At 58.8% G+C, this 17,671-nt stretch overlaps 1 protein-coding gene across 1 annotated transcript; it reads left to right on the top strand.

Moving 5' to 3' along the window:
* The first annotated feature begins 3,734 nt into the window (after positions 1 to 3,734).
* DRD1 (dopamine receptor D1) lies at positions 3,735 to 7,506 on the top strand. Its single transcript, XM_079770354.1, has 2 exons — positions 3,735 to 3,975; positions 4,051 to 7,506. The coding sequence occupies exon 2, from the start codon at positions 4,463 to 4,465 to the stop codon at positions 5,807 to 5,809; it is 1,347 nt and encodes a 448-aa protein (XP_079626480.1). The 5' UTR covers positions 3,735 to 3,975; positions 4,051 to 4,462; the 3' UTR covers positions 5,810 to 7,506.
* The last annotated feature ends 10,165 nt before the right edge of the window (positions 7,507 to 17,671 follow it).

Raw genomic sequence — 17,671 nt, 5'->3', positions numbered from 1 at the left:
ACCGCGGCTCGCGAGCCACATGCGGCTCTTTGGCCCCTTGAGTGTGGCTCTTCCACAAAATACCACGGCCTGGGGGGGTCTATTTTGAAGAAGTGGCGTTAGAAGAAGTTTAAGTTTAGAAAATTTGGCTCTCCAAAGAAATTTCAATCGTTGTCCTGTTGACATTTGGCTCTGTGGACTAGTGAGTTTGCCGACCACTGGCCTAGGACATTACCATCCTAGTTACTTAGCCAAGGTTAGCCAAGCTCTATCTCTTCTCTCGGACATTAGAGGCAGTTGTTTTTGGTGTCAAACCAGCTTTAATAATGCCAAACCTCCCAAATAAAAGGCATCTGTCATACTCGACAGTGCAGTTGTTTTATTTATTATGAGATTAAGCGCCCCCCACCCCAACCCACGGAGCACGCCTTGGGTATTCATTTATTTTACCAGCTCCCAGTAAACATTTGTTGAAAAGCATCCTGTTAACGTCCCTCCCTGCAGCGCGAACATCACAGGGCAGCTTAGAGACGTGCCAATTTGGGAGACAAAGGCGCTTTTGTGTTTGGATTTACACTCCAGCAGCATCTAATTCTAATACCTGCCCGGGTTTATACTCACATTCCTTATGTTTGGAGGAGGAGGGGCGATTTTTACAGAACAAAACCAGGGCCTCTATTCACGTTGGCTTCAAGAGGGAGAACCAAACCAAACAAACAAGCAGAAAAGGCAGAAACCCAAACCTCCAGCCACACTGTAAGGCCGCCTGTGCAAAGTGACAAACCACGGGATTTAAGCGACATCTTACCCTCTTCCCTGTTCCCTCAGCAACAGTGTTCAAAACCAGCGACCTCAGTCTGCCCGTGACGGAGCCCAGGTGTCTGTCTTAGCATCGTGAGAGACTGTCCGCGTGCTGGTTCCTGGTGACGGGAAGCAAACCCCCTAGGTGCTCCCAGGGCCTCCCTCCGGGGTTCGGGCCTCTGAGCTCTGCGTAAAGACCGAAAGGCCAGAAATTCCCTCGTGAGCGGAATGACCGCTCGACCACGGGACAAGTGACGTGTGTTGGCTTGATCGCCTGTGCCTGTCAAGTGCATACGCTGAGGGAAGACATGGGTCAGCGAGGGTTAGTTTGGGGAGGCCTTAGGGGAATTTTCAAGCAAAGGAAGAGAGACTGCTTTGCAGCAGCCGCTGAGCTGGAGAGAAGCGAAGATACGAAGACGTTCACTATGAATGTCTTTTGTTCCCAGCAAGGTATTGCTTCCTATTTAAATCTCGTGTCAAAGACATTTAGGCCGCTCAGCGGGTGTTGCATCGAGTGTGCTGGCCCCGGAGGCCAGACCGGTGGCCACTGGGCTTTATGGGGGCGGCCCTGACTGGGCTCCGGCGGTGGTCGGGTCCTTGTTTAATCTCAGGGGCAGTGGGCACTGCCAGGGCTATGGCTCTGGGGGCTCAGAGGGCAGTTGTCACGGCTGTCACTAGACAGACATTTTATCCTTCGGATTGGCCTCCTCCTGGCCTCCGGCCCCTGTGCCTCGCTCCCGGCAGGGTGTTCTTTGGGGTGTTCTTCCCAGGGGAGTCCTCTCTCCTGCGGTCCGGCCCCATCTCCCCTTTATGGTGGAGAAAAGGACCCCACCCTTTCCTGCCCCCCCCCCCCGTTAATGCTGACTGCCCCTCCCTGGGCGCTTGTGGGGGTTGCAGTGCGAACATTCCAGGTGCCGCAGGTGGAAGGTGGGAGACACAGTTCAGGCCCACATGGCGGGGCCGGAAGCCTGGTTAAGCAAAAGGAGAGAGAGGAGTGGCGTCGGGAGGCAGAAACGCCGCCTTGGGACGAGGCTCTGGGAGTGTGGCGCTGAGCCTGGCTGATGGCTCGACCAGCATGTGGTTCTTGAGGCGAAAATGGTGTCCATGACCAGGACTCAGGGCCCACGTGTCCCTGAGGGTGACGGCGGGGCCAGAGCTGGGAGCGGGCACAGGAGGCTCCGGGTCCGCCCTGCAGCCCTGCCGTTGAGCCCGCGTGCAGCTGGGAGTGGGTCGTGGGCAGAAGCGTCATTTGGGGGTGCAGGGTTCTCATGGGGTGAAGCTGCGCGTCTGCGCGGGCCCTCCGGTTCCTGCCAGGAGGGCTGGCCAGGCCTCCCTCGGTGCCGAGCCCTCGGCAAGCACCCTCCCACTGAACACTCGTCACGACCCTGTCACGTTGTCACCCCTTCCCAGAGGAGACCCAGCTCGGAGGGGGAGAGGGCACGGCAGCGGGTGGGGACAGGAGCCAGGCAGCCTGACACGGGAACCCCGTGCTTCCTCCTGCCTCAGGAAGGCCAGGCAGCCAGGGGATGTTGCCATTGGGCACAGTCAGTGCCCCGTCTGCCCTTCCAGGCGCGGCCCAGGGCAGCTGGGGAGGGCTCAGGGGCACCCTTGTCTGCCAGGCCTCCCTGCCCACACCTTGCCCTTCCCCGTCTCAGCCCGGGGTCATTATTTGGTCTCTGGCTCCTGCTAGACCTGCAGCCCGGGGTAGGCAGGTCGGTGGGGAGCACACGCAGGCAGGGCGGGCAGCCGGCCCCTTGCCAGCCTGGTTCCTCCCCGCACCCCTGCCCGTTTCTGCTGGGCCGAGGGGAGGCGGGCAGGACGAGGCCAGGGGCTGTGCTCAGGGGTGAGTGGCAGAGGGTGTGCCTGGGGCAGGAAGGCTGCTCTGTAAATGCCGCTGTTCTCTGGTCTCTGAGAGCCAGGCAGCCCCTCACCCCGTCACCCTGCTCTTGGAGGTCGTGAGGGTCGGGGAAATACATTGCTTCAACGAAGGCAGTGCCAGCAAAAGGACCTTTCACCCTCGTCTGTGTTTCAGGGTGTTTTAAGCAGAGGAGCCCCCTGCGCAGGTCCTGGCATCACCGGGGCGGAGCGGGTCCCACGTGGATGCGGTCTGTCCTGGCAGGGCGAAGTGGGGGTTCGGCAAACCGCAGCCGCCGGCAGAGGGCGCCCCGGGCCTGCTGAGCGCGTGGCGCTGGATTGGGGCGCTCTCGGCTCTGGAGGGCGCAGGGCACCGGCTGCAGTCCGGGTTGTTGGCATTGACCGCAGCCCCAAAGCGCGGCGACCCGGGCGGAGGTGGAGCGCGCGCACTGGGGGCGCCACGGAGCGGAGCGCGGGCGGGTGGGCGAGCCGGGCGCGGAGCCCTGAGCCCTGACCGCGGTGAGTACAGCCGCCCGCGCCCTCGGGGACTCCCCCCGGGCGGGGCCTCCGGGGGCAGCGCAGGTCGCGCGGGGCGGGCGGGCTGGGCGGTGTGTGTGGAAAAGCGGGCAGGGTCCCGGGGAAGCGCTCCGGCTCACCCCAAAGGGGCTCCGATGTCGGCGAGCTTTGCTTCCCAGCCACGCGGATTTACTTTGGGTTCCAGCGTCCGGATGGGTCTTGAGCTCCTGTCACGTGTTGTCCGAGGGTCCGGGGGCGCTGGGGTTGGGGTGGGGGTCACCCAGGGGGGTCCCGGGCTCACCTGAGCGCCCCTCACTCCTCTCACCCGCATCCTGGGAACCACGTGGGGCTGCTGCCCGCCGCTCAGCCTGTCAAGCGAGGCCCGCCCCCGGGGCAGGGGAGGGGCCGGCGGGAGGCGGTGGGCTGTGCCGGGGAACCAGCGCCCCGCGGGTGCCGGCTCGGCTGGCTCTCTGCCTCGCGGTCCCACGGGCTCTTGGGAGGTGGTGGCCAGCGTCCGGGCGGGCGGCGCAGGGCCCTGCCCTGAGGGGCCAGGGGTCGCCCAGGGGGCACCGGCGTTTGGCTGGGGGGAGGGGGCGGAAAGTAAGCAAAGGGGAGATGCCCTTTCCCAAGGCGCCTCCGCGCGCCCCAGAGCCCTTCCCCGATCTCCTCCGCCCGGACCGTCTCTAGCCTTGGAGGCCGAGGAGCAGCGCGGGCTGTAAACCCGCCGATGACCCGGTGCGCACCGGGCAGGATCCGGCTCGGCTCCGGGGCGTCCTGGAGCTGCGCTCTCCCAGCCACGGGCGCAGAGAGACACCCCAAGGCGAGGTAGGTGCTGGCGCAGGGGCTGGGCTTGCCGGTAAAGGTGCGATCTGCTCAAGTCTTGGCATCTTTGCTTTTCAGGGCGTTTGGGGAGCTGCGCGGAGCCCGGGGGTTCGGAGGAGCCTGGCGTGTATTTTCAGCTGCGCCTTGGCCCGAAATGTGACTGTAATTGACTAGCTCGGGAGAGGCCTCCGGGCTCTGGATGGAAAGCATAGAGCTTGCTAAAAAGCCGCTGCTTCCCATGGGACCTGAAGGGCCAGCTGGTGGCAATGACAGTGACCTGGAGCGAGGGGGTCAGCAGACAGCCCTAGAGAGCAAGCGGCTCCTTCCAAGGGGGTGACTCGGGGGACCGGGGAAGGCTCCTGCAGAGAACGCCAGTGAGGTCCTGCACCCAGGGCAGCAAGGGGCTGCCTGACCCCTGACCCCTGACCCCTGACCCCTGCTTAGGAACTTGAGGGACATCAGGTCCCACCCCCCCTGCTCTCCCGGGAAGATGAGGACTCTGAACACCTCCACCGCCTCCACCATGGACAGGGCCGGGCTGGTGGTGCAGAGGGACTTCTCCTTCCGCGTGCTCACCGCCTGCTTCCTGTCGCTGCTCATCCTGTCCACGCTCCTGGGGAACACGCTGGTCTGTGCCGCCGTCATCAGGTTCCGGCACCTGCGGTCCAAGGTGACCAACTTCTTCGTCATCTCCCTGGCCGTGTCGGACCTCTTGGTGGCCGTCCTGGTCATGCCCTGGAAGGCCGTGGCCGAGATCGCCGGCTTCTGGCCCTTCGGATCCTTCTGTAACGTCTGGGTGGCCTTCGACATCATGTGCTCCACGGCGTCCATCCTCAACCTCTGCGTGATCAGCGTGGACCGGTACTGGGCCATCTCCAGCCCCTTCCGCTACGAGAGGAAGATGACGCCCAAGGCGGCCTTCATCCTCATCAGCGTGGCCTGGACCTTGTCTGTGCTCATCTCCTTCATCCCCGTGCAGCTCAGCTGGCACAAGGCGAAGCCCGCCGGGCCCTCCGAGGGCAACGCCACGGCCCCGGGCGAGGCCACGGACAACTGCGACTCCAGCCTGAGCAGGACCTATGCCATCTCCTCCTCCCTGATAAGCTTCTACATCCCCGTGGCCATCATGATCGTCACCTACACCCGGATCTACAGGATCGCCCAGAAGCAAATCCGGCGCATCGCGGCCTTGGAGCGGGCGGCGGTCCACGCCAAGAATTGCCAGACCGCGACGGGGAACGGGAAGCCCGTGGAGTGCCAGCCGGAGAGCTCCTTCAAGATGTCCTTCAAGCGGGAGACGAAGGTCCTGAAGACGCTGTCGGTGATCATGGGGGTGTTTGTGTGCTGCTGGCTGCCCTTCTTCGTCCTCAACTGCATGGCGCCCTTCTGCGGGACCGGGGAGACCCAGCCCTTCTGCATCGACGCCCTCACCTTCGACGTGTTCGTGTGGTTTGGGTGGGCCAATTCCTCCTTGAACCCCATCATTTACGCCTTTAATGCTGATTTCCGGAAGGCGTTTTCCACCCTCTTGGGGTGCTACAGACTCTGCCCGGCGACGAACAACGCCATCGAGACGGTGAGCATCAACAACAACGGGGGCGCGGTCCTCTCCAGCCATCACGAGCCACGAGGCTCCATCTCCAAGGACGGCAACCTGGTGTACCTGATCCCGCACGCCGTGGGCTCCTCCGGGGACCCGCAGAAGGAGGAGGCAGGGGGAACAGCCAGGCCCCCCGAGAGGCTGTCCCCGGCCCTGTCTGTCATCTTGGACTATGACACGGATGTCTCTCTAGGAAAGATCCAGCCCATCACACAGAACGGACAGCACCCAACCTGAACTCCGAGGGGACGCCTGCCAGCCATGCTCACCCCCAAAGCGAGGTGGGGGCGGGGGGGTGGTCTCTGGGGCTTGCTGTGCGTAGCAAAGGGGCGGTGAGACTCGGGGTGTCAGGCGAGCCTTCCTCTGCTGCTTTTCCTCCAACACAACTAACTCTGTGCAAACATACATCCCGGTGTGTTTTCCCGTGTTCTTCCTGGCGAATCGAAGAGCCACACATGTTGGGGCGAGGGCTCACACGAGACGTGTCGTTGGCTCCAGACGTGTTTTTAGAAACCGGTCCTTTATCTTAGGACTCAAAAATAGGGCAGAGAACCAACGGTGAGCAGCTTCACGTAAAACTTAAACCGTTCTGGGAGGACGTGAGGAGGGCGGAGGTGGCTGTGTGTCACAGGTGCTAACGGTGGCCGGAGCACAGCTCTCCTCGCGTGAAGGTAGGTGCCTGCCTTCCTCGGTGATTCCTCCAAAGTAACTGAGCCTTACAGCGCGACTGCGATTGTGGTTGTGTTTGGTTTTTTTTTCAGAACCGAGAGATGCTTTGTGGATATCGGTTTTATTTATTTATTGTACCATAGGGATATTTTTAACTTATTATAATAAATCTATATTATCATATGTAACAGGATACACGAACGAGTTATCTGAGACCTTCTGATCACATGTTTGTCCTCTTAACTAGCACTTTATAAGCCCCTAAGGGCACACGCACACGGCCTCTCTGAGACACTCGGTGCCCGTGTGTCGCTTCCCGCAGCACAGCCAAGACTGACAGGACGGAGCCTGTGCCGATTCCGTAAAACCCCCGGGCACAAGCAAAGACCAGGTGAGAGCTGACGGGTGCTGTGAACGTCCGTCCCCCTGAACACGGTGAGGAACTTCAGAAAGCATAGCTGCTCCTGTATTCAGGACCTTTTAAGCGACCAAGACCTGCTGTTCTGTAAATACCTTTTCAAAAGCCGGTGTAAGAAGAAGCCAGCTCGCATTGTATCATCTCGGTGGTAATAAAAAGCACATGCCGCTTTGTACGTCTGTAAAATAACCGGCCCTCTCCGTGTCTTCTCTCAGCCCACGTGGCAGAGAGCTTTTCTGAGCCACACAGGGGCTGTCCCGGCTCCGTGTGCAGTGCGGACGGCGGGTCTCCCCGCTCCCGCGTCCGGCAGCCGCCCCCCCGACCCCCACCCGTGGACAGAGGGTGCATCCCGCCCCTCCTCTCACCAGGACAGACCACGGCTGCTTCTGCAGTGCTTTCATCTGCATTTAGAATCGCTTTTTAACTAGTCTAAATGTTAATGGTATCCTAACAACTAGTGCCTCATGATCCTTCTCCGGTAAGACACTTCTTTCGGCAAAAAACAGGAGTCCCTGCTCTCTGGGCGTGTCAAGCACCCCGAAGCCACCGGTGTCTCTTTGGACAAACGCGAGCCCTCCCGCCGTGCTCTGGGTCACGTTCCTCTGTCACCAGCGGGACTGCACAACAGCTCCCGGTCACCCTCGCGAGACACCGATCCCTGCGGGGCGCGGCGAGAGGATGCCTGTGCCGCGGCGACAGGGTTTCCTGGCGGGTGAGCCGCGGACTTGCCGTGCGGATGAGGCGGGGGACGGGGAAGCACGCGGCTGGCCGTGACCTCCCGCGGCAGGGCCGTGGGGCCTGTGCATTGTGGGTGTTTCCTGCCTGGACTGCTGTATGCTTTCTCACATCTAATAAAACTATTTTGTGAACTCACATCAGCCCCGAAGGAGCCGTGTTGCATTTGTTAAATGTGCTTTAAAGACAAAAACGTGTCAGCCCTGCGAGTCAGGAGCCATGGGGATTTTCAAGGCTCTGTCCCCTTCCTTCTTTGTAATGCGTGTCACGGGGGCCTGGCAGCGTTTAAGCAGGAGATGTGTTTGATCCGGGCTACATACTCTTGTTTCCTTCTGCCTTCAAGACTTCCCTTATTTTATTTTATTTTTTTTAAAAAGAAACCCTTCCTTACTTGAGGAATTACTCTACTTTTCATTTCACAGGTTTGAATGATTCCTGAAAACCTCTGCGTTTGCGTTCAAAGTGCCGGGGACTTAGCTGATGTGAACATTGCAGAGCAGGGTATGGCTGCTGTCGGCTTATTTTGGACTCTTACCTGGTGATGGCCACGGTGTGTGTAGGGTTTGTTTTAAGAGTGAGTAGAACAGAAGGTTGTTGTTGTTTTTCCTGGAGAAAATGCACAGGTTGTAATGCCGGGCTTGTCCAATGTCTTACTGAGTGCCCCCCTCCCCCTCGATCCTGCCCAAACTGTTTAGTGAATGTGCGGGCCCCTCCCCCTTCTCCCCACCCCGCAGAGGAGAACGCGGGAGCCGCAGGGGCTGCGGAGCTGAAGGGTTAAGTTTATCATTTGGAACGTCCCACGGCAGATGGTGTCCTTTTAAATTCCATATGTGCCGTCCCCAGGCTTTGGCATGTAATGAACATGTCTGGAACAAATGCCCGTCACGCGTGAGGCCTTTTCTCTCTGCCTCAAAACTTCCTGCGTCTCTTTCTTCTCTGAAGTTTTAATTTTTTTTTTATTGGAAGTCCAGCACCACCAGCTCTCATGTTCAGGGCTGTCACAGTCCAACCGATGACACGGGGCACAAACGCCTTCCCCCTGTATTGTGTTGGCAACGAGTGACAATGAAAGCTGGATCCAGAAATGATGCCACATCGGTACACAATTCAGTGTCCCGTGGGCAAAGCTGCTTTGGGCTCCTGGCATGTTGGGCCGATCAAGGGTCTGCTGGGAGATGCTCGTTCCGCTGAAAGACTGTTAGAGAATGTCACTCACAGCCGTAAACGCAGAGCGACCCGACTTTCCCTTCCTTCCTGACGCAGGGACCAGCCGCACACGGTGCGTGTCTGTGCAGCGCCTTGCAAGGCGGGGTCCTTCCAACAGAGCGGCTCTTCCCACCCCGCGCTGAGGAGCCCCTCCTGGTCCCCAGCTCAGAGCCCCCGCGAGGGGATGGTGGGAGGATGTGGGACGGGGGCCGAGCAGCGGGCTCGGGCCGTGGATGCGGAGTTCATTTAGGAATGGCTCCGCTTTCCCCTGGGACCTGGGCAAGTCACAGCGTCTGAGGCTCAGTTGTCCAAACCCACCGAACGGGAGCGCCAGCCTCTGGATTAATGTGCCAGAGAGGGGTCTCCTCAAAAAGGCGGCCAGTACCTGGTCCAGCCTCGGGGGGTTGGGAAGGCTCCCTCCCGGGGGGCTGCATCCTGAGGCGCCCCCAGCGTCGCGCCAGCCCGTCCCCACGCCGGGCCTGGGATGCAGGCCGCCCGGGCGATGCTCTGGCAGCCCCGGGTCCTCACTGCAGCTGCACTTTCAGGCTGTGAGCGTCCAGGGAGGTCTGTGCGTCCCTGAGCCCGTGTGCCCGTCTGTGACGTGGGGATAAATGTGCGGGCTGCGGTGAGGGTCTCTGAAGCCTCGGTCTGCGAGGGCACCGAGCGTGGATCTGGGCTTGAAAGGGGCTGATGACACGATTGCGTAGAAGCAGGGAGCTGCTGCCCCCGGCTTCTCTCACGCTGGCTTGCAGCAGATGCACTGACGTGGAGAGAACAGGTGGCTGGGGATTCTCCCCGACACCGTTTCCCGTGGCCACAGTTACCTGGTGCTCCAGAAGGAGAGGCTTTTGGTAGCTGGGTGGTTAAGACAGCTGCCTAATGGCCACTCGGCACGGCCGAACTGAGTCCGTCCGCAGTGTTTTCATCTGAAGCCTCCTTGCCCTGCGGGATTTGTTTCAGGGATCGAGGCTGGCCGCCGGCTCTGGGCCGGGGAAACCAGGACCTGCTGCCGCTCCAGCGGGTGCCTGTGGTCCCTGAGGGAACGGCCCGGTGACGAGGAGCCGCGACTCACGCAGCTGAGAGGCGCTCTGTGGCTTCTTTGGGGGTCCCCTATCAGCCTGTTGAGGACTGAGGGGAGCGGGAGCATCACAGCCCGAGAACCCCTCTGCATTTTGTTACCGGGCCGGCGAGCCATGTGGCCTTCGGTCCTGTTAAGTAACGTGCATGTGATGTGTAGCATCTTTCAAAAAGCAGCATTTGGCCTTGAGTCTGTTACATCATCCAAGATTTGGGAGTTGTAATTTAAATAGTATTAGAGGCTCCGGAATAATCTCTGATTTGAAAGGGTTTAACTGTTTAATCACTAGGAGGAAATGGATAAAACCAGTTCAGTTTTTCCCCATGCTCCAACACTAGATGCTCTACCAGCTCCCCACATCGGTCCACGCATCCAGCCACGGAGAAGGCGCCCTCGGAGCCGTGTCCTGGGGAGGGAGCCCACCCCCGCCTTCCACAGCGGAAAGGCCCGCGGAGGGGCGGGTGGCGGAGGGTCCTCGGAGGACTGGGGTGTAAATTTTCAATGTAATCGAAATTTTCTTCTAAAAGATAAATGGCTTGGGTAAACCACACTCCTTGAAAATAAGGCGTGTTTTCTTTTTCTTTCTTTCTTTCATCTCAATAAGGGGATTCGGAGAAATGAGTTTTAAGATACTTTTTGGCTTGTCAATACTAGATCTGTGATCCACTCTGGGCGAAATAAGCCTGGTGGGTTTCCCCTGCTAGGTGTCCCGCGCCTCCGTCCTCTCTGCTATTGGGACGTGAAAAGAGTGTTATTCATAAAGGCGCACGTGACGGAGGTAGGCCCTCGCTTAGCATTTCCTGACGACTCCCAACCCCTTCCAGGGAGAGAACACGCCGCCTGTGGCAGGCCCTTCACGGTCAGGCCCCTCGGTCCTTCTCCCGAGGCTGTGAGTGGACGGAGAATGGAAGCGTCTCATGGCTTAACCCTTGGTCGGACGGAGGAAGGAATGACCCAGGCCGGGCAGGGAGCGCTGAGCCGCCACCCGGTGAAGTTTGTCTCTGGGTGGTGGGTGCACGTGGCCTGCGTTCCCTGGCGTGGGACATGGCTGTGTAGAGCTCATTGTGCACACACATGTACACACACACACACACACACACACACACACACACTCTGTGGGTGTTTATGTAGATCATGGATGCCATTTGCAGCCAGCAACCTGTGGTGAGCACATCCTACGGTTCAGGCCATGTGCTGAATGCTAGAGGTGGGCCATACTGTCTCGGTGTTTTTTGGAGCTGAAAGTGGAAGCAGAGATGCAAATAGGTCATCACCAAAGAATGTTTTAAAAGTAAAATGTTTGGAGAAAGAAAATGTTTTTTTCCCCCAGGTGATGCTCTGCGGAGTCCCAGGAACCAGCTCCCTGGCACCGTGCCAGCACCGTCCGTGCATTCTCTCATTCCGTCTTCACGCCCATCGTACAAGGCGGGCACCGTGGTTACCATCCCCATTGCACAGATCAAAACAAGGGATATTCAGAGAGGGCGGGGAATGGGGCCGAGGTCCCACAGCCCGGGAAACACGGGGCAGGTTTGAACGTCGGCCTGTCTGCCTTTAAATCTTATTCTTTCTGTCAGAAACCTGTCCTGTTTACCAGGAACTAATCCCAACCAAGAGAGGAACTTGATAAAGGGGGTTCCAAATCACCTCAAATATGGTGGGTTAAAAATGCTCTTTATGATGGACATTTTTTTAAAACAATTTTTTAAATATATTTTATTGATTTTTTACAGAGAGGAAGGGAGAGGGATAGAGAGTTAGAAACATCGATGAGAGAGAAACATCGATCAGCTGCCTCTTGCACACCCCCTACTGGGGATGTGCCCGCAACCAAGGTACATGCCCTTGACCGGAATCGAACCCGGGACCTTTCAGTCCGCAGGCTGATGCTCTATCCACTGAGCCAAGCTGGTTTCGGCTATGATGGACATTTTAAATTGTTTACAAATGTAGATAATAAAACCCTGGGTACCCATTCCGTTATCTGGGTTCAAACACTGTCAAGACTAAAATGATAGTGTTTGAGCAATGACAACAGGACAAATAGGACAGAGCACAAGATCGAAGCCAAGAAGATACTTATTTTCCCCAAACGTGACCCCATGTGGGGCTCAAAGATAACAGAATGGGGGGATGGCATATTCAAGGGTTGAGATGCTCTTGTTCGGGGGTCAGTTAGATCAGGGCACACTTACTTTAATTCAGCAAATATTTATCTACACCTGCGCCGCTGTGGGAGGGGTGTGGGGCGGGGGTGAGCGGGCGGGTTGGTGCTGCTGGGGGGGTGTGGGAACGGGCGTGGGCGGGGAAGGCAGTGGCGGGGAGGCGGGCTTGCGGGATGGACGGGCGTTGGGCGGAAACGGGGTGAGACGGTTGAGGTAGGAAGCCCAGCACCTGCAACCAAGAGGCCGGAGTGGGCAGCGGGTTCATTTTCCCGACATGGGCCGCGGGGCGGAGAGGGAATTAAATCCCGCAGAAGGTGAGGCCACGGAGGTCCAACAGGCTGTGGCCTCCATTGCTTCGGGGCAGCTCCACCCTCTGCCGGCCCCTCTCGCCGCCTCTGACAGTTAGCACGTGGGAAGGTGGCCATCGCTGGTGTGGACAGGAGCCCTTCCCGAGCTCACGCCCTCCCGGCCACGCGCACCCGCTGCTCGGCTGGCCACTGTGCCGGCGCCCTCCGCTCTCCTCCCCACGGTGCACCCCCCTCCTCCTCCTTCCTTCTCCATCCGCCTGCGCCTCGTCTCAGGTGCCAGCCTCACGAGATCCCTCCTGGGCCTGGCCGTCCCCAGGCTGGCGGCCCACCCTCCCTCGCACATGCGTCCTGCGATGTGCCGTCTGTCTGTCCGTCCATCCATCTGTCCGTGTCTCCTGGTCCTCGGGGGTGTCCTTTACAACCCGACTCCCAGGGCCCAGCGTAGCCTGGCACAAGGAGGTGCCCCGGTTAACACAGTTTTTAAACACGGGGGCGAATTGGTAGCTTTGCGGCAGGTTTAGGTGGCTGCCGATTATACACCTTAATTTTCACTGCGGGGCCGACGCCGCTGAGGTTCCAAGGGCTGGCTTTCTCTGCTGACTTCGGTTTCTTCATCCCTGGCACGTCGCAGGAACATCACGGAAATCGTCCGTGAACGGCGGGCTCAGGCGCCCTCTCCCACCGACGTGCACGGACAGAGCATGATCAACCCTGTCCCACGAGGAGGAGCAGATGTCACCAGCGCGCTGCGAGGTGACCTGGCCACACGCACGCGGATTTGAGGCTGAGTTTTTAGGCCAGAGGTACTTAGCTTTACACACACGTTGCCTGTAATTAATGCCCGGCCCCATTGGGACGATGCTGCTTTAACACAGGCTGCTGTTTGCTGCTCCGCTGGGGAGCAGGGGGCGCGGGGGAGGCAGCTCCCCGCTAATTCTGCCGAGACAGATGTGGGCTTTCCCAGCCGGCTGCTCGGGCTGCTGTAAGCCCGGGTGCTCCGAGGATTAGAGGGGCTCCACTCGGGGAGGGGGCCGGGGCCGCGAGGCGGCTTTGTGTTTAAAGGGCCCGCTCACAGGACTTGCAGGGCAAACACGCATTTCACTGTCGACTTTTTAGAAAGCACCCATGGCACCCATACTGAAATCGGAGCCGACCCACTTGCTCTCGGGGACGCACAATTTAAAATGTGAGAGCTGCGACGGGGCGGCACCGAGCGGAACAGCAGCCCCTTGGGTCTGGGATCTGGGATGGGGAAACGCACTTTGCCGCTCTGCTCGCGGGGCTGCTAACTGGGAGGGAAATTTGGTAGGAACAACCTGTGAATGACCCACATCCTACGTGGTTCAGGGTTCGGGCTCTGGAAGAGGGGCCGCGCGCACAGGAAAGAGACGAGACAAGAAATAATAATTTGGAAATTGGGGGGCCAGGCGGGAGCCCAGGAGGACTCCGCTTGGGCTCAGGCCTTGCCATCCTTGTATTCAATTTGGGATCCACCTGTAGCCCTTAGGCAGGCAATTTCCAGTAACACGCAGACTATCGTATCCATAAGGATTTACATGACTGTCTGGTGGGGATGTTGCTTCAGCTACCATTGTCTCAACTAGACAGTGGGTGCATAGCTCTGACCTTTGCCAGGGCTCAAGGGTCACCAGCATTCCGGGCTCCTGGTCCACACCTCTCTGCTAGTGAAGACAATAGGCGGTTTCCCGCACAACCAAACTTTACAACGTGCTCACAGTGAGCGCAACTCCACGGCGAGGCGGACAGCTTGCTGACCTCGCCCCCTGTGGGCTCAGGGTGCCTTGTGCAGGATGCAGCTGGGCTTGGAAAAGCCGCTGGCGGCAAGCTGGTGTCGAGGAAGAGGGGAATGGATGGCCACAACACAGGGTCCACGGCGCGTGAGTGAACAGGAAGGGGGAACCACAGCACTGCGACGGGAGGACAGTCATGAAGTGAGCGAGCAAGTTACAAAGCAGCACGGACGGTCCCAGCCCTTACGGGGCCCAGCGTGAGAAGCGTGTATTTGCCCCGAAAAGACATCGACAAGGAGGCGGGGGAAGAGCCACCTCCCTGAGCACAGTGGTACCTCTGGGCAGGAGGGCGAGCTCTGGGGAGCGCCAAGGGGCGGGTTTCACTTTAGACTTCGTATAATTCCAGGCTTTTCCCCCGTAGCTGGTGTTGACGTATGTCACACGTGCAGGTAGAACCATCTCTAAGGAGGCACGCTCACCCGGGCCGCCGGCAAACGGAGCTCTCACCGTGGCTGCGGGGCTTTGGCACGTCCTGGAGAGAGTGGGCAGGACTGGACACCGTACGCGCTCAGGGCCAGGTCTGTGGGCGTCCGAGCCAGCCTGGCTGAGGCTGGGCGAGGCCAGGACGGGCTCCAAGCGGCTCCGTGACTGGTGCACAGCAGTGACTCCTGCTCCGCCTGCTCCAAAGCCCCTGGGCACGACCCTCCTCCCCCACACGGGGTCTGATTCCCCACGAAGGGGTCCCTTTTTACTGAGTGTCCACTAAGCCCAGTTTTGGAAGGATTTGGTTGCTCAACTGCATCTCAGGTCGGAAAGAAACTGTGGCCCTGGGATACGTTAAAGCATTTTGGCTGTTCCGCTTCTGGGGAATGGTGAAAAGCCTCACAGTGGGGTCCCCGGGGACCCCAGGTCAGGGTCCCTCGTGAGGACCCACCTGACGTCCTGGGAGGGGCGAGAGCAGCCCTCCACCGGCCTGGGCTGTGGGAGACCTTTACACACCCGCCCCCTCTCACCTGGGCCCGTCGCCCGTCGCAGTGACATGGGACAGTGCGCCCTCTCCCTTGTAAATACCATTTTGTTGATGCAAAAAAGAATTTCTAAACGTTGTTTTGAAATGACTCCTGATTTCACTTTGGCGGCTTCTCTGCCACACTCAGGGGCCAGCGCACTTCCCCCTCCGGCCTGGAATACCGTTGGGCGCTTTTGTAAAATTCCGAGCTCTGGGGACCTCCCACCCTTGGCCTTGAACAAACTCCAGCGAGAATTTTCTCCCCGTTGGAGAGCAGGAATGCCACGGCTGCTCAGCATAGCCCGAGAGGCCGCGGTCGCCGCCCCGTCCCAGCCCCTCTCGCCCCCTTGCCCCTCCAAGTTGTCACCGCGTCTCCTTCTACAACGCAGTGCACACAGCGGCACACACCGCGGCGGATGATTTCAAAACTGAAAAACACCCTCGCGCTTGTTCTTCGCTTCATCCTTTCGGGAGGTTTTCACATTCTTTTTCCCGTCACTGACACCGATGTCACATGTTTCCGTGACATTTTGATGTTAAGTGCAGGCTCGTTTCAGACGATCCCAGAGATGAGAGTTCGGGTGGTTCGTTCAGAGAGTGAGGAGAGAAGCATTTAGGGCAGGATGGAGGGGGAGCGGCTTTCTCCTTTGAGTTCTTATTCCGAGCGGAGGAAGAAACGTTAGTGTGAAGCCGGAGACTCTCGAACCCGTAGAGACTAGAGCAGCGAGGGACGTGCGGCGGGGACGCTGAGGCCAGATGAGGGTCAGGAAGAGCGGCTGCAGGTCACGTAGACGCGGTCGTTAGATCCAGACACAGCGGGTATGAGGCAGGCTCTCTGGGGCCCTGCTCAGAGCACCAGCTCATGCTAACGGCCACATGCTTCGGGTAGCTGGCGTCCCAGGTCACGGGGCCTCTGCTCCGTCCCTCTGGCTTCACCGGGCAGACCCTGAGGAGTCGGTGGTCGGCTGTATCTCTCTTGGTTTTCACCCTGAAGGTCATTCGCGTACAGATGCGCATTGGACAGAGGTTCCAGGTTCAACACGGGGGCGGGGGCGGGGGGGGCGGGGGAAGGGGGCGAGAGCTTGTGACTTGTCAAGAAAGAAGTACCGGCCTCTCACCTTTTCATAACACAACCTTTATTTTAGAGTCGCTTCAGATTTGCAGAGAAGTAGCCACACAGTACGGAGTCCCCGGTGCCCGGCCTCCGCTCCCCCTGCGTTTACCCCCTGCATCAGCCTGCTGACAGTTCATGAACTGATGCCCGAGATGCTCACCGACTGGAGCCCCCGTTGACTCGGGTTTGCTTGGGGCTCACCTAGTGCCCAGCTCCTGGCCCGGGTTCCCGGCCAGGGTCCCGTCACCTGGAGTCGTCACGTCGCCGTAGGCCCCCGTGGCCGTGACCGTGTCTCCCGCGCTCCCGTGTTCGGTGGCCTGGCAGTGGGAGGCCTGCTCCCTGGGTGGTCGCCTGTCCCTCAGTGGACATCTGCCTGTGTGTCTGCACTCATTTCCAAAGCTACTTCGTCCGCCCTGAGTGATGTCACACATCTGTGATACGGTTTGGGCTTTGTCTCAGCCTGCGCTCCATCCTGGGAGCCTCTGACCTCCCAAATGATTTTTTTTTAAAATTCCATACGTTAAGGTCCGTACACTCTTTGTGCTGTAAAGCCCAGGGGACTCGAGATATCCATCATGTCTTCTACCCGGACCCCAGTGTCACCCGGAAGAGTTTGCTGCCCTAAAAATACCCCCGTGCTTCCTCTCGCCAGCCCTCGGGCCCCGCTCCCCGCAGCCTCTGCTGTGTGTCCGCTTTGCCTGTTCTCCAGCGTCACCAAACGGGGTCACGCAGTCTGTAGCCATTTCAGACCGGCGTCTTGTGCTTCGTGAAAGGATTCTGGGTTGCTTCCAGTCTTTTTGCTGACTAGGAAAACAGCCACTGTCATTATTTGCATTCGAGTTTCTGTGTAAAGGCAGGTTTTCCCATCCATTGGGCAGACGCCTAGGTGTGCATTGCTCACAGACCTCCAAGAACGACTCAGGGACCGTTCCCTGTTTTCTGGGCGGGAGTGTAGGGAACGGGAGTTATGTCTCCCTTCAGTGTTTGCTAGACTTCACCACAGCACAGGGACATGGCTGCCGTGGCTGCCCCCTTCGAGTCACAGCCAAGACGGGACCCAGGACTGCCGGCCCTGCCGGGGCTCCTCCCGGAAACCGCGCGGCTTCGAGGGAGAAGCAGAGCGGAGGGCCAGGATGGCAGCCACAGAGGCCTTCATTATTGAATTGATTTTTGAAATGGATCTTCTCAGGGAGAGGGGGGAGTGGGGTGGTAAGAGGTTAACCAAAGAACTTGTATGTATACATGCGTCGGCCATGGGCCCAGACAATAGGGCTGTAGGCCTCGGAGGAGGAGAGGGTCTCGGGGCCCAAAGGGGACGTCTGGGACACTTCCAACAATAAAGATAAATAAAAATATAGACACGGGGCTACTCTGGTTTCCTCTTTTCCTTGTATAAGTTTGGTAGTTTTTGTCTTTCAAGAAACTGGTCCAACAGATAACAGGGGGGTGGGGCATGAGTGGGGGGTAGAGGTTAATGGGGGGATAAGGACACATATGTAAAATAATAATAATAATAATAATAATAATAATAAAAGAAACTGGTCCATTTCATCTAGGTTACCGAACGTGGGGCCTAGAGTGGCTCGGATTTCTTTTTAACTTTTTCACGCCCCGGGGATCCGCAGTGACGGCCTTTCTTTCGCTTC

The sequence above is a fragment of the Cnephaeus nilssonii genome (assembly GCF_951640355.1).
Source record: "Cnephaeus nilssonii genome assembly, chromosome: 5".
NCBI lineage: Eukaryota > Metazoa > Chordata > Mammalia > Chiroptera > Vespertilionidae > Cnephaeus > Cnephaeus nilssonii.
The sequence above is the reverse complement of the archived record's forward strand: the minus strand, read 5'-3'. Positions and strand labels throughout refer to the sequence as shown.

Excerpts from the sequence above, each read along its gene's own strand:
- DRD1 (XM_079770354.1), top strand. The coding sequence starts at position 4,463 with ATGAGGACTCTGAACACCTCCACCGCCTCCACCATGGACAGGGCCGGG.